Source organism: Cryptomeria japonica, chromosome 2, assembly GCF_030272615.1.
Source record: "Cryptomeria japonica chromosome 2, Sugi_1.0, whole genome shotgun sequence".
Classification (NCBI taxonomy): Eukaryota; Viridiplantae; Streptophyta; class Pinopsida; order Cupressales; family Cupressaceae; genus Cryptomeria; species Cryptomeria japonica.
The window spans coordinates 558,690,369-558,714,942 of record NC_081406.1 but is presented as its reverse complement, the minus strand read 5'-3'; the positions used below and the strand labels follow the sequence as shown (position 1 = coordinate 558,714,942).

Sequence of the window (24,574 nt, the reverse complement as noted above, 5' to 3'; positions counted from 1 at the left end):
TGTGAGGCGACTCTTTACCACTGACAACAGGCATCGCCATACTCCCTTGGCGAAAAAATTTTTCTTCACCCCTCGACTCTTGCCTGCACTCTTGAGGCTATCTTTTTCTCCCTGGGTAAGGCTATCGCGCAACATCAACTGCAGCAGTGTGGCACGATTTTTTGGGGATATTTTCTGTGAAGTGTATTTTTTTTCCTTTTACCCCCGGTATGCCAAATACCCTAGTGAACTCGCCTACCGTGAATGACACTGTTATCCTCTAATGTTGATAATCAAATACCGATTGGTGGTGATGTTTGTCATAGCTGCCAATCATGGCACGCAAGACCACCTCAAAGTCCTTTATCGAAAAAACTGGCATCTGGACGGCCCAGTGTACCTGTGCTTGGCGAAGGCTTTTCTTTGTCAGATCATCCTGAGGTGTCTTTGCCCACCAGTTCCGACAGTCGATTCCATTCAAACCCTCGAACATAATATTATCTGCCGTTATTTCTTCTTTGTCGTTTGTCGCCAAGGGTTTGGGACGATGCTTCTTGCTTTTTTGACTCGTGCTAATATCGAGGCTACCTGCAATACGCACCCCAGATGGCAAAATCCGTTTGCCTATGTCTGTACTGGTTTCTTTTTGCCCTCCCTGCAACTTGTCTTCTAACGGCTGCAACCGTTTCTGCCAATCTGCCTTGTTCCTGTTTATGTCCATTAGTCCTAGATTACTTCTTCAATTCTGCTTTTATAACCTTTTTAAAAACAAAAACCCGTCTGCCGCTTTTCAAATAACCTACGGTGCTCCCTTGTGCGGCTGTTGCGGACTTGTGCGTATCTATGCGGGTTGTGCGGCATGTGCAGGCTTGTGCGGGCTGCATTTTTGTTTTATGCTGCGCGGCGGGGGTTTTATGTGTGTGGTGTGTGGTGTGTGGTGTGCGGTGACCACCGCACGGTGGCATCCACAATCAGTGGTTCCACCGTATGGTGGCCACACTTTCGCGTTTTTTGTTTTTTTTTAAATTTCGTACTGTACGGTCAGCGTATGGTTTTTTTTTTAATTCCGTATAGTACGGTCAACGTACGGTTTTTTTTCTTTTTTCTTTTTTTATTTTAGATTTAGTCTATCAAGCATCCTGACTGGATGGTCGAGGCTCCCTCCGTTCGTGGTAAACTTTTAATTTCGACCCGTTGACGGCGTCTGGTATCTCTTCCCCGTCCAACATCCACAACTTAATTGCCCTGTTGGTATTGACCTCGCATACCTTGAAGGGCCCTAGCCAACGCACTTTGAATTTCCCAGGTTTGATTTCGTTCCTTGCTTTGAATTTCAACACCAACTGCCTAGGAGTAAACTTCATTCACTAGAGATGCTTGTCGTGCCAAACCTTCCGTCTTTGCTGGGCTGTCTCTGTCGCCCACTGAGCCATCATCCTTCGTTCATCCAATTTGTTCAAAGCGTACAGTCTCTCTCTCAGGCTCTCCATGTCGCCAAGTCGATTATCGATGGTGATTCGGAGACTCGGCACCATGAATTCAACTGGCACCACGGCTTCTTGTCCATACATTAGCTGGAAGGGAGTCTGTCCAGTAGTTACCTTGTAAGTTGTTCGGTATGCCTAAAGTACTGATGGTAGGCGCTCCTCCCAGTCATCCTTCTCCACTCCGCAAGACTTATAAATCACCGACATGATTATTTTATTGGTCGCCTTGGCCTGCCCGTTCGCTCGCGAATAGTAGGGGCTTGATAAGGAATGGAAAATTTTGAACTCCGTTGTTAACAATCGGATTATGTGATTTACAAAATGTCCTCCTCTGTCACTCGTCAATTGGATTGGAATCCCATACCGCGTAATGATGTGTTCATAGATGAATTTTGCTGTATTGACCGCCGAATTGTCCGATAAGGCCCATGCCTCCACCTACTTGGTCAAGTATTTTGTTGCCACTACAATGTATCTGCATCGTCGAGTTGTACTTGGTTTTAATGGTCCGATGAAATCCAATCCCCATCTCTCAAACAGTTCCTGGGCATTCGATGGGTTGAGGGGCATAAAATTCCTCTTTAATGGTTGTCCGGCCCGTTGGCATGTATCACAGCTCATCACCCACTCTCTAGCGTCATTATGTAGTGTCGGCCACCACAGGCCTCCCAACAAAACTTTCCTCACCGTGGTGTCGGGCCCCATGTGTCCACCTGCGGGCCCTTCATGTGCTTCCCTTAGGACGCCCTGAATTTCCTCTTCTAGGACGCATCACCGTAGGATCTGATCGGGTCCCATTTTATACAAGAGGCCATTAATGAGTTGTAATGTCCTGCTCCTCAGTACCAGTTTCCTTCTTTCTCCTGGTGGCATCTCCCTCGGAAACCGTGATGTCGACAAGTATTCCCCCATGCTTGCGTACCAGGCGGGGAGAACCGCGATGCAAAATAAATGAGCGTCTGGAAAATCTTCATTCACTCCTTCGGTTGGTTCTCCTGACTGGATTCTTGACAGCTGGTCAACTATCACATGGCTTTTCCCAGGTCTTACGATAATGTTAAATGTAAATTCCTGTAGCAATAGCAGCCATCGGCTGATTCGTCCTTGGATAATTGGCTTGTTTACCAGGTACATTAACACCTGGTGGTCCACATAAAATGTGAACGGGGTGGCCAGTAAGTAATGTCGAAATTTCGGGACGGAGTATACCATCCCGAGGGCTTCCCTTTCTGTGATGCTATAATTTTTCTCTGCCTTCGACAGGAGTCTGCTTGCAAAGTAGACTGGGTGATCTAGCCCGTGGTCGCCAACTTGTAGCAGTGTGGCCCCTATGGTAAAATTGGATGCGTCAACATGTACGTGGAACTCTTTGTCCCAGTCAGGATATGTTAGGATTGGCGCACCCACCAACCGTGACTTTAGTTCTTGGAAGGCCTCCTCCTGAGCTGTCCCCCATGTATACCGTTCACCTTTCCTTGTCAGCTTGTCCAGAGGGCAGGATACTTGAGAAAAATTTTTGATAAATCGCCTATAATACCCTATGTGTCCTAGGAAGGATTTGACTCCCATGACATCTGTCGGTGCCTCCATTTCCACTATCACCCGAATCTTGTCTGGGTCAATCTTGAGTCCAGCCTTACACACTATGTGTCCTAACAGCTTCCCTTGAGGCACCATGAATCTGCATTTTTGGGGGTTGAGTGCTAGGCGAGCTCGCCTGCATCTCTCCATGCATTCGCCAAGTGCGGCCAGATGTGTATCTTGGTTACTGTAGATGGACCAGTCGTCAAGGAACGCCCTGAAGTTCCCTACTGACATCTTTTCAAATATGTGAAGGATTATCCGTTAAAATGTCGCTAGTGCGTTGCATAATCCGAATGGCATTCGATTATACGCATACACGCCATCCTCCATTATGAAGGTGGTTTTTAATTTGTCTTCTTCGGCGATGGATATCTGGTTATACCCAGAAAATCCATCCATGAATGAATAAATTTCATGACCGGCCACTTCTTCCAAGATGCTATCCGTAAATGGTATTGGAAACGGGTCTTTTATGGTGACCGCGTTAAGGCATTTGAAATCCACGCAGATTCGGATCTGGTTTGCCTCCTTTTTAAGGGATATCACTATGGGCAACACCCACTTGCTGGTCTGCACTTTAAAAATAATCCCGACTTTGAGCATACGTTCAATTTCATCATTCACTCTCGCCGCATAGTTTTTATTCATTCTGTACAGCCTCTTCCGTACAGGTACGGCCCTAGGTACGAGTAAAATTTGGTGTACGCACAGTTATGGCGGCACCCCTTTGAGGTCCTTATACGTCCAAGCAAATACATCCTTGTATTCCATGAATATTTTAAACGCGGCGGCTTTCAGGACTGGATTCCAATCGTCGCCAACCAGGATGTTCCTTGGCTCTGCTTTCGTGCTGAGGTTTGTAGGTTTTACGGACTCTTCGTACCGGATTGGTTTCGTCATGTCAAACCTGTGCGCTGGTACTTCGTTGACCGGGGCATCCCCGTACGGTGGCGGAAATTCGTTCTCGTTTGGTTCCTCGTCAACCTGCAACATGTTGCACCCATACAGCAGCTCGTAGTCCTCCATTTGCCAGTGGAAGAGCCCATTAAGGGAATCGGTCTCGTCCTTGAAACATCCTTGGATTCCCAGGACGCCTTCCTCGTTCGGTTCCCTTCCGTACTTTCCTCCGTCAACTCCGCCCTTGCCGTCTGATTCCGACTCTGAGGCGAGTTCTTCACTCACAAGTTGTGTTTTTAGGTCGATAATAAATTTTCTCCCGGCTTTCTCCATTGATGTGTTACGCTTCCAGTTGTGATTCACTTTGGCTGCCACCAACCACCCTCTGCCCAGAATGGCGTCGTATCCTTTCTTGGCGAGCGGAATCACCACGAAGTCGAGGATAAATGGTTGTGTCCCGATGGTCACTTGTTGCGCCATGAGCGTTCCAAGGGGTTTGATACCATGTTGATCCGCTCCCAGTAAGTTGAAGGTTGACGGCCATAGTGTCGGCTTGCCAAGCTGCTTCCAAGTTTCTTCCAGAAGCACATTCACTCCCGACCCGCCGTCAACAATAGTGTCAGTCAAAATGGTGCCAAGTATTCCCATTTCTACCACCGCCGGGTGCCGGCCACTGTATAGTTTCAAGACCAATGGGTCTGTAGGTGTTCTGCCGGAAACATCTGTATTCCGAGTCGCCTGACTGTGCGGAGTTACTTGCACCATACGTAGGAGTGTCGTACGTAATTGTGGCATCGTTTCCAGGAGGTCCTTCATCTTCACGGGTACTTCAATCTGCAGCATTTGCTTCAGGATATTTTCCTCTGCCTCAGAGCGGGAAGTACTTACCGCTTCCTGGGTGCGGCCTTGTGCCAACATTTCCTTCGCCACTTCAGCCTTGGCCTCCAGCGCTCGCTGCTTCTTCGTGCGAGGGTTCGGGTATGTGGCCTCCTTTGCCTGTGACCATGTGATTGCCAATACCTGTTCCTCCGTCCTGTCAATGTTAAGCAGGTTCACTCCTGACTTTGGGCATGTTCCATCATCGTGGTCTCCAGGCCCACACCATTTGCATAGTTTTTGTGGAGTTTCTTCTGAGGTGCATTCCCTAGCAAAGTGGCCCCATTGATTGCAGGCTCGGCACTGGATCATTGGTCATCCCTTTGCATCATATTGGATCCGACTCCTATTATTATTATTGGTTTTCCCCCCTCGCCGATTGTTCCGGTATCCGCCAGATGATGCACTATTGTTGGCGGTTTGTGAAGTTCCGACGGCCGGCTACTCTTGCATGAAGAGAACTTGTTGGCTCCTGGTTTTCATATTGTAGGGACATTCCTTTGTCAAATGTCCCGCAATCTGACAAATGTCGCAAAAAGCCTTCTTGGGGCAGGACCCCTTGGTGTGTCCATCACTCCTACAGTCGGTACACCACATGTCGTTTTCTTCAGTCTTACTTGTACTCCCCTTCATGGCTTTGAATTCTTTCAGCATTCGTTCCATATCCTTTTGGAGATCGTGCACCTTTTTACTCGATTCGCCATTGTTGTTGCTTTCCCCGTCAGAGTCTTCATCATTGTCAGATGAATATTTGTTACTTTTCTTCTTATTTGATGTTTTGTATTCGCTCTCTAGGTCCATCGCCCTATTATAGGCATCGTCATATGACGTCGAGGGTACAATTTTTATCTTTTTTCATAGGGAGGATTTCAATCCTTCAACGAACCATCGTTTCTTCAATCCCTCTGCTGGTTGGCTTTCCATTTTACCCAGCAATTCCTTTAGCCACCTGCTGTATGCCCGTACTGTCTCCTTGGTACCTTGTTTGGTACTGTATATCTTCGTTACAATTTCATTGTCATCACGGAGCAACCGAAACTTCTCTGTGAATTCCTTTTGTAGATTGGCCCACGTGACCACTTTTTGCTTGTCCACATCGGAGTACCAATCTATGGCAACTCCACGTAACGTGGTTGGGAACTGTTGTACCCAGTCATCCTGGTTTGTCACTCCATTGGCGGACCAAATGGTTTCACATGTACGGCAGTGCCGTAAGGGGTGACATGTGTCCATTTTGGGCCAAGCCACCCAAAATAGGATATTTTCCCCCAAAAGGGGGAAAAGAGGTTAGGATGTGCACATATGGAGGTTTAGAGGATGACTAGGTTGGGGGAGGTTAGGATAGATAAGGTTGGTTGGGAGGTTTGGAGGATGACTAGGTTAGGGTTGGTTAAGACAAGGGTTAGGTTAGATGGGGGGTTAAGGTTAGGACCCTAGGGTTAGGAGCCATGTGCTCAAATAGGATTTGAGTCTAATTAATTAATTGAATTAATTAATTCATGGGGATTTGGATAAAGGGACATTTAATTAATTAAAGGTAATTAATCAAATGGGATGGCAAAAAGGGGATTAATTAACTAGGTTAATTAATTAGGGGGAAATGGATCGGGGGGTTAATTAATTAATTAGAAGGATAGGATCGGGGATTAATTAATTAAGAATTAATTAAATAGAGAAACGGAATAGGGAAATTAATTAATTAGATTAATTAATAGGAGGAAAGGGATTTAAATTTAGTTCAATTAATTACCCAAATTTGGGTGTCTACAGACTCAAATGCCAATGTCTAATGATTAGATCTCCTCCCAAATCTGCTTAGTGGTTGCATGTCACCTCAGCCCTTCTAAACATGTGCAGTCTCAGCCTTGGCAAGGATGAAAATCCAGTGGTTGTTTAAACACTTCTACTAAGCTAAATAGCAAATCATGGCCCAATTAAATTTTCATAAGATATGAATAGGTCTTCGTGACATGTATAGTTTAGCTAGTCAATAATGTCTAGGTAATATTAGAGATCTAAAAAACTTAAAATCTAGCTTCAGGTGCTTTAATGAACTCTACACCGACTTGAGATTCACAATTCCAAGACTCTTCAAAGTTGTAGTAAGAAAACTCTAGGAGTCCTTTATATAAGGTGTTATGCCTCATAATATTATCAAATTCCAATTAAAGATTAAGGTCAAATAATTTATTTTTAAAACTTTTTTGCATAGGGTGAAAGCATTTTTCCATTAACGTAATTAAGGGAGAAAATACAGCTCATGTCTCCAAATGGAGATAAAACAAACCAACCCAGACAATCCTCTATAACAGTCCTCGAGTGTGCTATATGAAAGGGCAAGCATCACATGCAAGCAATTGACCAGTTCCCAGTGAAGAGGAAGCCTGATTTATGTGAAAATGGGGCAGCAAATAGAGGAAGAAAAACCTGTGGAGTCCACCAATCTGCTGCTATATTCTGCTCATAGGAAGGAAAGTAGGCCTAATTGTAAAACATAACAATTGAGAAAGGTCAAACACCCACAATGTCCATTATAGTTTCAAAAACAGGGAAATAGCCACAAAATGCCAATAGTCAATCATCCATAAGAAGCATCAGCCTGAAACCAGCCAAACAAATAAGAAGCGGCCATCTCCCACTAACAGATTCTTAGTGAAGTGCTTGCAAAATGGAGCAGCTATCAAGCAAGATCTTTGGATCATCCATCACCATCCTTACTAGGCCTACAGCTAGGAGTAGAAATCTTAAACAGATGTTCAGAGCACTCACCTGCAACCACGTTGAAGTTGAACATAAATTATGAAGAATTAGCAACTAAGCCAAAAGCAATAAAACAAACACTCCAATCCATTGCAACACAAAACCCACCTAATTTATTCCCAGTCCTCATTCAGATCTTCAATAACTTCTTTTCTCTCAGGATCACTGCTCTGACGATCAATGCCACAACTAACACTTGGTCATAACAAAAAAAAAACAGAATCTCAAACCCATCAGGTTTGGAAGCCTTCACAGGGTTGGTATAATGTGGATAACAATTAGGCCAAGCAAAGGAAAAAAACGGAAAACCAACAAGAATATAAACAGAATGAGATCTAGTCTATGCATAGAAGCATAGAAACACAACATCCATTGTCCTATCCCAAAATCCTTTTGGTCATAGATATAATAAATTGAAATAAAAATTGTGTGGGCCACCAACCACAAACCCTACAATTATTTCCCAGCAGTAGGCATGATTTATGTCAATAAAAAATTTATGAATTATAGTTGTGGGTTGTAAAAGCCTAACAGCTAACATCCAAAGCTTTAAACAAAGTTGCCATAAAACAAACAATAGGACAGCCGCCATACCTCAATGTCAGTGGACATGGTTTGGCTTTAAATTTACAACAGATAATTAACACAAAAAGAAATCCCATTAAAAGAAAAAAAATAGAATACAGGAAGTGAAAACGCCACAAGGAAAAAGTAATCAACAAAACGAAACAATAGCACAGCCGCCATACCTCAATGTCAGTGGACATGGTTTGGCATTAAATTTACAACAGATAATTAACACAAAAAGAAATCCCATTAAAAGAAAACAAAATAGAATACAGGGAACGAAAACGCCCCGAGGAAAAAATAATCAACAAAAAGACTATTAAAAAAAATAACAGAAGCAAAGGCAGGACACTTTCTTACATAGTGGGCAGCAAAAGGGCCTTAAATTATTTTTCATTTCTCAGATATGGTGTCCTTGGTAATGATATGTTCAGATAAATTCTCATGTAAAGATGATTATGATTTTTAGCCAACCTGAGCACTTTTTTCTGCCATTTTTGCAGCCAATTTTTTATTCTGTTATGTCAACATGTTGCCATTTTTGCAGCCTTTCTGTTATGATTTTTAGCCAACCTGAGCACTTTTTTCTGCCATTTTTTGCAGCCAAATGTTTTTTTCTGTTATGTTACGTGTTGCCATTTTTCAGGGCTTCAGATCAGCCTGAAAACCAATCACCACAGTTATTTATTGGTATAAAGAAAGGACTAAAGTGAAATTGACATAACTTGCTTGTAAAAAAGTTTCTGGGTTTTTATGGCAAACATCATATAAGAATACCCATTTGATTTTTATTCATTTAAGGTCATGTTTTGTTGATTTAAATGGAGGAGAAAAGAGCTTTGTCTGTTAGTATAGAGTCTCAGAAGGGTCGGCAACAGGATTGAAATCACAATATACAGAAACAGACAGAATAACATGGTAGCTCAGTCTGTAAGTACAGAGTCTCAGAATGGCTAGTTGGTTTATTAATGGTCACCAATATTGTTGATATGCATCAAAACAAAAAAGAGCATATCATATGAAAAAAGGTATAGAACAAAATTTAAGTTCCTCAAGAGTTGTCAAATTGCTCAGAAAAGTAGGGATTCTGCCCTTCAAATTATTTTTGTTCAATGAGAGCTCTTCGATGTTTGGCAACATTTTGAAGGCTGGAGGAACAGAGCCGCTGAAACTATTTTGTACCAAATTCAAGACTCTCAGCTGCCTTAATTTGCTGATATGACTGGGCAGGCTTCCAAAGAAGAGATTGCTAGAGAAGTCAAGCACTTGCAAAAACTTGCATTCAAGCAGTCCATCAGGGAAGACCCCCTCTGAAAAGCATCCCTGCTGAAATTCAATGTCTCCAGACTTTGAAAAGGCATATCGTTAAGTCAGATTGCCTGAATCTGAGGCGTTGTTGAGATTAACTGCACTAACAACATTGTTAGCATTGCAAGAGATCCCATTCCAACATTGGAAGAAGGCATATGGTAAATTTAAAATTTCAGATTACCTGAATATGAGACATTGGTAAGATTAACTGCTCCAACAACATTGGAAGTACTGCAAAGATTCCATTCCAACTGCAAGGGTTTTCTTCAGAGGCATTCCAGCCCCTCAAATTATTACCTGTGTCAATCCAATCACTCCCTTTTATCTCGAAAAAAATGTTGCCATCTTCAGATATGCAGCTGCATTGGAGACATCCTAATTTTCTCAGCAATTCAAACCATGATTGCCAGCGTGTATGGTAATGCCTTGCATACAAAACTTCAGATGCTAACTCAACAGCAATCTTGCAAATAGGAAATTTACAATTGTCAGATTTCTCCATGCATCCTCGTCACTCTTGTGGGAGGATGCCTTTCTACAGTGAGTGAAGCAGTTCGTCAAATTCTTCTGCAGCACCAAGTTTTTGAGGTCATCGAGCACATTAAAGGACTATGTTTCAGATCAGAGCAAAGAAGAAGATGAAGAAGTTTTGCTCATCAACAATTTTGTGCTCCACCTTGTGACGCAGAGTCCACAAAGTATTACCAGTCTTTTGCTACTGATCAAATTGATGATAGAAATCATAAAGAGTTCATAGGATTTGATAAAAAGATATTTTCAGAATCAGATCAGATATGGAGAATTTTTCTTTTCAAGTCGATCTCTACAGTTGTAAGCCATTGCAATATCATCTCAAATAATTCTGGCATTTCTTAAAAAATGTGGCAAGAATCCAGCATGAGACCTACTTTATTTGGGCATGAAGCCCACATATAAAGCCTATTGGCTAAAAATGAGGATCAGTTCTTTTAAAAGAAACAGACTGTATAAACATATTGGGGTGTGACAAGCAATTTGTGATTAAATCAAAATTTTATTCGAAATTGCAATTAAATTGCATCTTGAAATTTCTACCCAATTTTGTGAAAATTTTGAGGATACAAGCTGACTCAAACAAAATGTGCCTTGTGAGTGGAAAGAAATTGCAATTACTCGTAATTTTTTCACAATTTCTGTTTCATTAGTAAAAGACTCATGAACTATATCATCCTCAAGCATATAATGATCATCATCCAACCTGATGCTTCCACTTCCCTATGTGCCCATGCTTCTATATCCACATCCCTATCAAAATCAATGATCTCCTCTCTAGTAAACATAGGTTTTACATCCTTGACAATCCAATCAGAATATAGATCAATGTCACATCCAATTTAATCAATTTCTTTCCCCTCCACATTCTTGACATGGAGACAAAGGATGTATTGCACAAAAACAAGTTCATTGAAACAACTCTGGGTCAACCTATTGTACTTCTTTGTGCATACAATATACTCAAATTGCACTAATGCAAAGAAGTGCTACAACACTCTCACATTTTTGAAGAATTAGTGTTTTTGCGTCATAATCTTCCCACCATAAATTTACAAAGAGAACATATAAAACTCTGTGAGTAACTAGAATGCATTTATTAAACAAGTTTATTATCTACAATTTGACGTTTGAAGGATTTATTTCTTTTTATACCTAAAAGTTGGGTAATTCATTTTTGAACAGTTCTTTTTCACCTAGTAATTGGGTCATTATCCTTCAAATGTATACAAACAAAGGAAATAACCTCCCATGAACACCCTCATAAATCTACAATCACCAAGAATTGTCTCTAAGAGTTTCATCATGAATCATCCTCTCCAAGCATGTAATGATGCCATACATAACCTACTCATCAGCCTTAAAAGAATTGAGGAAGACAACATTATGATTCAAGTAACAGGCTAATGTATGTATGTGTCAATGGAGCTACGTGTTCTACCTCTAATCATTTATGTACCAAATGGGTTTGTATTATTTTATATTCTACAATAGAATTGAGGATGAAAAAATTATGATTCAAGTAACAGGCCAATGTATGTATGTGTCAATGGAGCTACGTGTTCCACCTCTAATCAATTATGTTCCAAATGGCTTTGTATTATTTTTCTATTATACCATAGTAATATTGGATGGCTTCCTTGGCCTTTTCTATGGCCTCATACAAATAATTCATTGAGATTTTATCCCCATCAACCAGGCATTAATCCTAACCAAAGGTTTTGTCACTTGGAAAAAATTGAATGGAAGTTTATAATGAAAATCAGTAAAACTTTGAATGATAACATCAAACAAAAAAATAAATAAAAATTTTATGAGTTTTGCAAAATTACAAGGTTTGTAAACATTGAGTTTGTAAACACATCATAAAAAATCTTTGACCATTTGCCCTTTACCTTTTCTCAAATAGAAAGACTCCAACCACCTAATGCTTACAAACATCTGCTTAAGAGACATTAATGAGACTGCAATTCTTTGCAATGTGATAAAGTTGGGGACATATCATCTACTCCTAATCACACAAGCACATTTTCTTTGGTGTTGTTTCATTAAGTTAAGCACCTAAGGATGGATGTTGATGGGGACGCCCAGTTGATCCCCAAACACACATTGAACACACAGGAAATAATGATAGGAAGTTCAGGAACTACAAGCTTCCTATCAGATCTGTGACAAGAACATAATAGAGAGTAACTAAATTCTATAACAGATATATATTGAGGACAGGAACTATGAATAACTGAACTGATCAAATAGCACCCCAGGAGACAACATTATCAATCAATAATACAGATATTGAACACCAAAACCTTCACTTTATTATCGCATATCATATGATGATGATTACATTCAATAATAGATGTCTACATTCAAGCATTTGGTCATACACCTATTCGGCCAACTTCCTCTCTACATCCTACCATGCCTCTGTAACTCACCAATGCTCTACACTTCTTTTCTATCTCTACACATCTCCTCTTCTACTCTTGACTCTTACGGCTCTGACTGCTATCTTTTTACCAGCGTATTTACTTCTTACATTGCTTATCATTTTTCTACCTTTTATGAGTCGAGTATTCTCTTTTATTCCCCTTAATACATCCTTTTGCATTTATCCTTTTCCTTGCTTATCATCGGGTCATGGCTGGCCTGTATTCGCCCACCAACTTCCTCTTTTCCGTACGGCCTATCCCTTTCTATCTGGGCCCTCGAACTTGGCTTACTCCTTTGTTATTCATCCTCTTCTCGTTCAGCCAATTCTGGCTTATTCCGCTCAACCATCCTTCTGCCTCTATTTACCCATTTTATCTCTTGGTTTGATTCCTCCCAAACTACCTGATTACCATTCATAACTAATTCTTTTTTAAATGCTCATTAATTGTTCACCTCCATTTTGCCAAAGGCAACTAACTCGTTCTGTCCAACTTCCTGCTCACATGGTGACAGGTTTTGTAACCACCCAAACCGAATCCTGACTACTCAAAGCTTAACAAAACACTTAAACAAATAAGTTAGCACGATGCTCTTGCATCAGACTCCCAGGGCACAAAAGAAAGCATGTGCTCCTGCACATGGGAGTAACAATTCAAAACTACCCTCGTTGATTCTTTCTCTTCCACTTCTTCCAACATCTCTTTGGTTCAACTACCACATTCTTCCAACATTGTTGTCCATGTCTCCACTCTGCTCTGATGAAGTCATCACCATTATTTACCATCTTTTCCTGAGCTCTTCTCATCCTTTCATCCACACACACAACATCATAAACGAATAGATGAAAATTAAAGTTTTCTATAGCTGCAAGATCACGCACCCCATACATCGACATTACAATATCATCCATATTTGCTACCACTGCACTTATCATTTCAATTTCATACTCCACCTCCTCATCCAACATCTTTTCCAGCCACTCTTCCTCCAGGGGAAACTCCTCATGCATCGCTATAATAACTTCCTCTATAGCTGCAATATCCAGATCTGAGCCCTTCATAACTCCACTTGTCTTCATTCCTTCAAGTTTGTCTTTCCACTCTTGCTCTATTGCTGCAAATTAGATCCACAAATCGTCCATCTTAGCATTAGGGCTTGCATCTCTGTCCAATTCCTCCGCTACAATATCTTCACCTTGCAACTCTTTGCCTCCATCGTCTTCAATCAGTATTACTCAAACATATACTTCTTTACTTTCTGCTGTCCTCTCTTCCAATTCTTTCTTCTTGATCTCTCCATCACAAATTTCTTTGTCTTTTACTGCTGCCCCTAAATCTACTTCCAGCTTTTCTTCTACATCTTCAATGTCACTTCTCAATCCCTCATCATCACTTGTGTCTGCTGTAAATGGTGCCCATAGATCCTCTATAAAGTTATGGTCTGCTCCTCCCCTTTTCAATTCCACCTCTACAACTTCTTTGGTATGCATTTGTTTGCCTTCATCCTTAAACACTGCTGCTACAACATTTGCTGCTTCATTTTTCACTGCACTCTCTTTTTCTTCTTTATTCCTTGGACCTTTATCAACCTATGCTTTTGCTGTCCACTTCTGGTTTCCATTTTTCTTGTCCAACTCATTCTTTTTATAAATTCCACGCTTATATTTAGTCATTCCAAGCTTTCCAATTTGTCTTCTTTTTCTTTCCTTTTTCCTCTTATATCTTTCTCTTCTCAATTCTTTTTCATCCACTAGTCTCTACAACTCCATTTCACGTTCACACAGGTCATCATCTTCAATCACTTCCTCACCAATTTCATCTTCATTAACGATTCTATTCGAAATTTCAAAAGCATCATTATTGAAATCTTTTACTTTCACTTGTATACTTCTCACCTTGTACATGTTCTCCTCAAGCTTCTGCTAATCTGATGTTGCAGCTATCTTAATCTTCTCCTTCGATATTTCATCTGGCAATACTCCAGTTGTTCCATCTTCATCTACATTTCCAATTTCAGTCACTAGTACCCTTGTCTTCTCATCTTCATTTGTTCCTTTCATGCCCTTTGTAAGACATGTTCCTATTGCAAATCCTTTCTCTTCTTTACCCACAAACTCAATCTTCACTTCACATCTCCTATTCACTTCAAGTGTCTTCATATCGCCACATTCTGCAACATCATTCTTCTTTTCTATTGTCCTTCTCTTCACCATCCATACTTTGCTTCCCATAACCTTGGGCCAATGCTGTCTCATTGCGGCACTAGTCCTTTCTAAGTTGTCAGCTGAACTTTTCTTTAAATCATCACCTTTATGCTTCCTTCCTTCACAACTTGCCTTATGATCTTGCTTCCCCTTAAACTCTGTCATGCCTTTCATTTGATGAGCTTGTTTGCTGCCATAAACTTCAGCATAATCTCCCTTTCCCTTGCACTTTAACTGTTGCCTCTCACCAATTTGTTTCCTTTGCCAATGTGGTATCCTATAGCCATGATCCCAACCAAGATTTGTTAACTCCTTTCTTCGTTTCTCCTCTGTAACTAATATATCTACACACTTGGTTCCACCTTTATAATCAAAATCAACACTTCCACTGCTACTTACCTCTGCAATAGATTGTTGTCATGATTCCCCTTCATTCTCAGCTTCACTTCTTATCAATTTCTCCACTTTGAGGATTTCTTCATCTGCAACATCTTCTAAAGCATCATAAAACTCTAGGGCTTCTCCAAATCCTTCATTATAATACTGGAAACTATCAACATCATCCTCCTCATTTTTAGATACTTTATGATGTACCTCTAACGTGTATAGTTTCCCCATGACTTCCTGGCAGGCTGCTACAACATGTCTTCTCACATTCTCATTCTCAACACTTTGTACAGTTGGTTTACTTTGTCCGTCTCTGAGCATCTTGAAGAACTTATTCTTGACCTTCCTTTTCAGATTTCTCATACCTGCAAACACATACTTAAACACAACATTAGCAAATAAAACAAGAGACCAACATGTCTCCCTAAGTGCCTCTTTCATGGACACCATCCTTTCTTGGTTGCTTCCTCTTTTGAGTGCTTCTTCCTGCACTACTCTACCTTCTTTCTTACTTTCTTTCATGTTCTCCACAGTGAGAACTTCTTTCACCTCTTCCTTGACATGATTCTTACTCAGAAACTTTATGTTGTCCAAACCTTTTCTATCTTCTCTCTTCATGGCAGCCAATTTCTGCCTTCTGCGTTCCTTGACAATCTCCTTTATAGGCCACTTTACCTTCTTTATCATTGGCCAAACCCAAACATATTCTTGGCTTCTCTCCTCAAGCCATTCCATCACCATAAACTTACACTTCTTGATATCTCTTCTCAAATCTGCCATTTCTTTTTCAAACTTTGCATCTTTCTTTTCCACTTTGTCTTTCTTTTTGTCTCTCTTCTTGAGACTCTCTCTTCTAGAATGTTGTTGCACCTTAAAATTTTCTCTCTCGTCTTCGAGATAACACACCTAGGGAAATCATACCCACTTTCCCTGCCCAGATCTTTTGGGCTCTGATACCAAATGATGGGGACACCTAGTTGATCCCCAAACACACATTGAACACAAAGGAAATAATGATAGGAAGTTCAAGAAAATAACTAGTGTCTACAGGCTTCCTCTCAGATTTGTGACAGGAACATAATAGAGTAACTAAATTCTATAACAGATATATATTGCGGACAGGAACTATGAATAACTAAACTGATCAAATAGCACTATGTTGCATAAGCCCAGGAGACAACATTATCAATCAACAATACAGATATTGAACACCAAAACCTTAACTTTATTATCGCATATCATATGATGATGATTACATTCAATAATAGATGTCTTCATTCAAACATTTGGCCATACACCTGTTCGGACCACTTCCTCTTTGCATCCTACTATGCCTCTGTAACCCACCAATGATCTACACTTCTTTTTTGTCTCTACACACCTCCTCTTCTACTCTTCACTCTTACGGCTCTAACTGCTACCTTTTTACCAACACATTTACTTCTTACATTGCCTATCATTTTTCTACCTTTTATGAGCCGAGTATTCTCTTGTATTCCCCTCAATACATCTTTCTACGTTTATCCTTCTCCTTGCTTATCGTTGCGTCATGGCTGGCCTGTATTCGCCCACCAACTTCCTCTTTTCCATACGGCCTCTTCCTTTCTATCTGGGCCCTCGAACTTGGCTTACTCCTCTGTTACTCATCCTCTTCTCGTTTGGCCAATTCTGGCTTCTTCCGCTCAACCATCCTTTTGCCTCTGTTTACCCATTTTATCTCTTGGTTCAATTCCTCCCAAACTACCCGATTACCATTCATAACTAATTCTTTTTTAAATGCTCATTAATCATTCATCTCCATTTTGCCAAAGGCAACTAACTCATTATGTCCAGCTTCCTGCTCACGTGGTGATAGGTTCTATAACCACCCAAGCCGAATCCTGACCACTCAAAGCTTAACAAAACACTTAAACAAATTAGTTAACACGATGCTCCCGCATCAGATGTGGATGTACATGGTAATGTTTCTTGCCTCTTCAACTATGGTTTTCATCCATCAAAGTTTTCCTATATCCTCAAGTAAAATATCAATGCAATAGACAGAACAAGTACTCCAAACTATGGCAATCTCTCCACAAAAGATCTCCCTACTATTACATATATTGTTGCATTGTCGTCCACATCTTGGATGATATTCCCCTTCCATGACCAGCTCCACTAATATCTTATGCAACTCAACATTTTTCACTTCATAGAAGACATCAATCAATTTCAAGAACATCAACAATTTACTTGAAACCAATAGGAAATTAAGGAACATGTAGTTCCTGCCATCTATCCACCCATCATAAGAAATATTGCAACCATTTTTGTGCCAAATTCTCTTTTAATCTTCTACTATGACCTCAATATTTTGCACAAAGGCCCACTCAAATCATGCAAAATAGGTGCCTTGAACTCTTCTCCAACAACAACCAATGATTTTTGTCTACTCTAAGTAGCATCTTCAAGTGAAGGTTATGCTCCAAAAGCATTAAGGAACAAAAAACCCTTGTGATTGTGCATGGCTAGAACTATCTATAGTGGATAAGCCTCACATCCATTGGCCAAGATAAGAACCTACTACATCAGTCTTTGATTCAAGAGGAGAATTCATTGCATGTGCAATTGCCTCAATTATCATCTTCTTTTCTAAATTCTTCTTCTCATATATAGCAAGGACAACCATCATCTCATATAATCTCTAGCTCCACTAAATTACACTACATGTCTCAACAAGGAACTCGTGCAAGATAATATTTGAAATGATTGATGTTTCCTCTCATCCTCAAGCCACTTTAATTATGCACTACTATTCTTGCCTCAAAGTCTAGTGTACAAATCTTCCAAGTGGGCTCCCCAACCTTGCTGCAACTATGGTTACCCAAGGATGCCATTTACATCTGCAAAGTTGGAAACCCTAGCATCAAAAAAAAAATTAAGCTTCAACTTCAAAATTCTATCAAATAGGTAATTGCTCGAAATAATTATAAATTGGCTGAAAAAAAAAAGAAGCTTGGGGCTGTTTTCACAATATAATTCATTCTACGCTGGTAGCTGAGTTTTTCAATAACACTCGCAAGTTTTCCAACGAGTACTCTCACAAAGCTTGTTGACATATTTTTGTTAAGAGTAACTCCCCGTACTTGTTTTGTTCACAAGTACTCATAAGTCTGCAAGTAACTCACATATTTTTAAATCTATGATTTTACTTGTATTGGTAGAGCTAAAATCCCTGCCGAGTTGAGCATTTCTATTCACTCAAAGAATTAGTTTTTTAGTATATACATAGAAAAGTTATTTAGAAAATATTCCTAGGTCCCTAGGACTGGGGCTCCCAAACCACACATCAACCATCAGAAAACCAGATCAATTCAACTGACCTAACATAGGTGTCTAGACATAAATGACAATACAACTATATTCTAATACAAAAGTAATACAAAACTTGCTGATAAGTAATGTGAGAAGTGGGCAACAGGAAAAGCCAAAGGTGCAAGGTTGGTATCTTCAACAGAATCTGTCATTGCTATTCACTAACCATTTAACAAATGTGATTCTTGGGGACACTTAGATATATTTCCAAGATTTCTAACGAAAGACCCTCCAAGTGTATGATGCAATCTATAACAGAGAACCTAAAATCTCCACCTGCCCATTTCAAAACGCAGCAAAGACAGTTGTGCTAGAACCTAGCACAATCTCGATAACATGAAAGAAAGCATATACTCATTTGATACTTTGGAGAAAAGTACCAGATAAAGCATATGGGACAAGTTTTCAACTGAGGCATCTATTTGACCATTTGATGTATTAGTTATTGCAAAAGAGACAAATTTTATATTTTAAATTTCAATACATTGGTTGAAGCCATTATTTTTATTCTGTCTACTCCCTAAATAAGAGCATGTTGTATGTTAGAAAGTGAAATAAAAAATGCTGGAAGATTGCAATAGATGGAAGACACAAACTTGTATTTTAAGTGCTATTGTTAATTTGCTATTACATTGTATCACTTCATCAGTAACAATGTAACTGTTATTATTCATTAGCTGTTTCTTGTTTTGAATATATATACATGGCAATCCCAATAATCACTTCCCAGTCAAGATTCTTTTTGCTTTTCCCATTCCTGTCTTAGCCAAAATTATTTTCAACCACAAGTTCATAATGCCATGCTCTATTTATAAATCACATATTTCTTTATCTCATTCATCTTAATTCTCCATTGATTGGTAAGGCTATCTGCTACTCTTCATTATTTTTAACAGAAGGGAAGCTCTCCAAGGGCTATTTGAATACCAATAAAAATAAATGAGAGAGTTTGAACTCAAAAATAATTATTAGTTAACAATCTTGAAATATAAAAAAATACCGATGTCCCCCTTGTAAATGTTCCTTCAAACATTTCTCTTCACAGATTTCCAACTTTAAAAAGTCATTACAACCGACCTGTTGATCATGAGCAAAGAATGTAGGAATCCCCTTCACCATAGCTTTGCCAACAGAACCGACTTCCACTACCTATCCATGAGGTACAGCATTGTTAATGCAAAACGACAGCAACATGTAAATTATTGTAAATTAGTATTACCAGATATGCTTGGTCTAAATAATTTTTTACTTCAACTTTGTGGGGAGAAATGATGCTGAAATTCTAAACTGAAGAATACCTCAAACAGCTAGAAAAGACTGCCTCATGCATAATAGTTCAGTTAGAAGATTAATACCTGTTCAATTAATTCACTGCTCAGCCCATTAACTGAATCTCCACTAGAGTTAAGCTCAGCAAGAAATCGTCGACTCCCAAGATAACCCCATGCTTCCCCCGTGACAACCAAAAAAACCAGCTGCAATAAAGTGAAATAACAAGAGAACTCGATCAGTGTCCTGCAACACGCCCTACAAATTTATCACAATAAACAGTCTATAAGTTCTAACAATTTGCAGTAAACAGTGGGAACAACAGCACAGCTCAACTAATAGGCTGTCATCCATAATCTTAGCAACATCAAGCATTCCACATTTTTACTTTTCACTCAGATGTCAAAAGATGAACTTCTAATACATGTTTCAAATTTCAAAACAATACACTACTCACAAATGAAATACATTGAGTATTGTTCACTGCAAATTGTGCACATCTAGCATATTTGTGGCCAACAAGATTGATGGCTTTTTGGTAAATGATCACATAGGATGGCCACTGAACATCTCCACAGCCAGTTACAGTTGTCACAAAGCCCCATCATAGGAACATGGACCACATCAGTATACCCACACTCACAATTTTTACTAACATTTATAAATAATATAGCCACCTCCTTATTTATTCACCCACCACATATCCTGATTTGATTGATGTATCCCTCCCCATACCAGTACCCCCAGATCTCCTGGTATCTGTTGATGTGTTTTTTATGCACATGCGAACACAGAATAAAATACCCAAGAGTATCTTATCCTCTCTTGAACAAAATCTCTCAAATGCTGAAGATTAGATTAAGGATCACTTGAGAAGACTCCAAGGTTCATGAATGTAGGGTCACTACATGTGGATAAGCTCCATTGGTTGATGTGATTATGCTGGAATCACAAGGGGACTTACATTTGAATGCCTAAATGCTTGATTCGTTGGAACTTAGATCATCTAATGTTACAATATGGTGATGCTTTTGATCCTAAACTAGCTGGAGTTTAAAAAAAATGGCAAAAGATGAGAGGTTGAGAGAGTCTATTCTAATCCTAAGAATGTATGAAGATGAGTGAATGATTAGATGGAATCCTACTAAGCGAGGTCTCACCATCAACTTGAACAATTTGACACAAGCTCAGTGCAATCTTCTAAGGATATTTCAAAGATATTCTAATTAATACCATCAAACATCGATCACCATTCAAGTTAATGCATAACCAATGAATGTAGAATGATTCGAAGTTAAGCTCATATCATTCCAGTTGACCACAAAAGGCACACTTACAATCAGTAAGAGGCTAGTGGTATGGACTAGGCCGATTCAACTTGAATACATTCAACAAATTCCTCCATTCAATCTAATTTATTTATCATCTAACATGAAGATCCAACAAGAAACCATGCACATTGTAAAGAACAACACACTTCACCATAACTACAATGAAAATGGAGTTCATTTACAACTTAGGCAACAATTTCTGCCTTCTGCTCCTACTCTACTCTAATTACTATTCTTTTCTTCAAAACTATCTATTCTTCTATTGCTATTAACTATTAGCTAACTATTTTGGCCCTATTAACTATTATCCTTTACAAATGAAGAGCTTGAGCTTTTATAGAGAGCTCATTTACAATGAATGGCCCGGATTGAATTTCCATCAACGGCCAAGATTTTACAATGAAAACCCTAAATTAGGGTTCATTACAACAAACTCAATTTGGCCAATGAAATGATTACAACACTTTGGCATAACTAATAGATAACAAGGTAGGTGCCTTGGAGTTTGTGCCATCACTGGTGAGTCAGGTACATTGAATCAAGACATGTTGAGGTAGATCTTCCCTGATTGGTGAGTGGTGACTGGGATGATGACTAGGATGCCACTTCAACTTGCACTTTGTAGGTTTGATAGATCATCATGAAGGAATATCTCTTGATACTCAACATTATTCAGCTTCAGCGATGATGACGATGATCTTCTAACTTTGATTAACTCTTTTGAAATTGTCCTCTCGAATGCCTTGATCATGGAAGTGCAAGGTATAAATCTTAGTTTTCAAGTATTGATGTTGCCTTGGAATGAACTCCTAATGTCACCACTGCCTTTCTCCTTCAGAATTCCTTCTCTTGTGACTCCCTTCATGTCGTTGATGTTGTAGATCATGTCTTTGTGTAAGTGAATGCTTCTTGTGTGATCTCCTTATTTCTTTCTCCATTTCCTGCAAAACAAACAAGCAAGTATCAAATACACTTGATATATAGGTTTAATAAGAGCATATAAAGAGAATTTGCCCTCATGAAGTGACACTTGAAGTTGTTTTTCCGCTCTTTGGAGAGGAGTTCTTGAAGTTTATTCCACCCTTGATGTTCATTAAGTGGCCTCTCGTCTTGCCTTTGAACTTACTTTCATTCTTGAAATTCGCTTTTGCAGCTTAGAACATGAAAGTTTGCTCCCCTCTGTTTATTTATGAAGTTCACTCTTTGAGTTTGTGGAATTCAATATGAAATTCGCTCATGCATGATGAAGTTGAGATTTTCTCATGTAGGTTTGAACATGAAGTTCCGATTCGCTTATGTATGTTTGAAGATGAAGATTGCTCTAGATGGTGTGCACGTGAAGCTTGTTTCAATCACCTTGCTTATTAAGTTCTCAATTTATGAAATTCGCTCCAATCTTCCAACTCCTGAAGTTCGCTCCAAACCTTGAACTTATGAAGTTTGCTCTTGTTTCTCAACTCATGAAGTACAAACACACATGAATTCGCTCTTCTACCTTTGGTCATGAATTTCGCTCCATTTCTCTTACTCATGAAGTGCATTTTATATAAAGTTCGCTCCATTTCATTGATTTATGTTCATTTTGTAACGTTCGCTCCAAAAGGTGAAGTCATGAAGTAGGAAATTTGCTCCAATTGTTGAACTCATGAAGTAGGAAATTCGCTCCAATTGTTGAACTCATGAAGTAGGAAATTTGCTCCAATTATTCAGCTCATGAAGTGCATTTGAAATCCGCTCTAAGGGGTGTGCACATGAAGTCTTATTTCAATCACCTTGCTCACTCAGCTTGATCAACTCTTCCAAACATGAAGTTCGCTCCTAATCATGGAGTCATGAAGTTCGCTCCAAAACATGAAGTCATGAAGTAGGAAATTCACTCCAAAATGTGAGCTCATGAAGTTCACTCCAAACTTGCAACTCGTGAAGTATGAAATTCGCTCCAAAAGCTCAACTCATGAAGTAGGAAATTCGCTCCAAAAGCTCGACTCATTAAGTATGAAATTCGCTCTAAAAGCTCAACTCGTGAAGTAGGAAATTTGCTCCAAAATGTGAACCCATGAAGTAGGAAATTCGCTCCAAAAGTGCAATTCATGAAGTTCGCTACAAAGGTTGAATTCATGAAGTTCATGTTCTCAAATTTGCTTCATTCCTTTATTCCCAACTTCACTCATGAAGGCTTGAAGATGTAGTTCGCTTCAATCTCCCTATTCATGAATTTCGCTCCAAAAGTCTAACTCATGAAATACGCTCCAAGATGGCAACTCATGAAGTTCGCTTGGCATTGAATCCATTCAAGGCGATTACTATCAAACATATTTCATTTCTCTTTCCACTTCGCTCATGTAGGCTTGCTTATGTATGCTCATTGATGAAATTCGCTCCAAGGCGGCAAGTCATGAAGTTCGCTCCAAGATGGCAACTCATGAAGTTCGCTCCAAAACATGAAGTCATGAAGTTCGCTCCAATATGGCAACTCATGAAGTTCGCTTCAAAAGTCTAACTCATGAAGTTCGCTCCAAGATGCTAACTCCTGAAGTTCGCCTGTGAATGCTTGAACATGAAGTGAGTGATTCCAAATTTCCTTCATCTCTTTATCTTCCATTTCGCTTGTGAAGCCTTGAAGGTGAAATTCACTCCAATACCCCAACTCATGAAGTTCGCTCCAAATGTGCAACTCATGAAGTAGGAAATTCGCTCCAAAAGTGCAACTCATGAAGTTCACTCCTGAGTGTTTGATCACGAAGTAAGTGTTCTTGAATCCTTCACTTCATTCCTTTATTGCCAACCTCATTCATGAATGCTTGAATAGTGAAATTCGCTCCAATCTCCTCATTCATGAAGTTCGCTCCATACCTTTCAAACATGAAATTCGCTCCAAATCTCTCACTCATGAAGTTCGCTTCAAGTTGTCTAGTCATGAAGTTAAAAAAACTAGAGAAGACTTAGAGATGAGGCGGATTACAAATGAGCTTTTCAATCATTACATTGCACAAGAATTCAATCCTTGGAGTAATTCATTCAAACGCTCAAACTCATACTTACACCTATTCTCAAACAATGCACTCGAGGAAAAAATTCGCTCATCTATCACTCAACATGAAGTGTGGTTTTGAGGCTTGGAGACTAAGGTGATTTGACATCTTAAAATTGCTCATTTGCATGTCACCTTGATCCATTCTCTCCCTTCAAACATGTGAGATGAAGACTCTTGGAAACAACTTAGACTAAAGATAGCTAAAACAATTGGAGCTTACCTACAACCTTGAACTCTTAGATTGTCGCTACTAGCAACTTCTTTAGACCTTTTAGCTGGACCCAAACCCTACAAACTTACTCATTTCACATTTCACACAAGGCTATTCATCTGACTCCTAGTCATTTTAAGCGCCTATACCTCCCTAATGCAAAGGCCAATAGCTAAGACTCAACATCAACTAACAACTAAGCTAAGACGACTAACCTAGAAAGCAAAAAAAAGTGGGGGTCCCCATTTGTGATGGGGCGATGTGTGAATACCTCACAACAATATCTATGGCAATAAAGTAAAAACATTTCTGGTATCACCAAAATATGGTGCAAAGGCCTAATGGTTGCAATAAATAGTA

General features: G+C 39.6%; 1 protein-coding gene across 2 annotated transcripts in view; it reads right to left on the bottom strand.

Moving 5' to 3' along the window:
- LOC131038042 (nicastrin) overlaps positions 1-24,574 on the bottom strand; it is a 160,143-nt gene that overhangs the window by 51,382 nt on the left and 84,187 nt on the right. For both annotated transcript variants that reach the window (XM_057970325.2, XM_057970324.2), the window contains 2 exons: positions 19,725-19,844; positions 19,447-19,518 (listed from right to left, as the gene is read on the bottom strand). In XM_057970325.2, the coding sequence (XP_057826308.2) occupies positions 19,447-19,518; positions 19,725-19,844 (192 nt within the window). The remainder of the gene's footprint in view (positions 1-19,446; positions 19,519-19,724; positions 19,845-24,574) is intronic.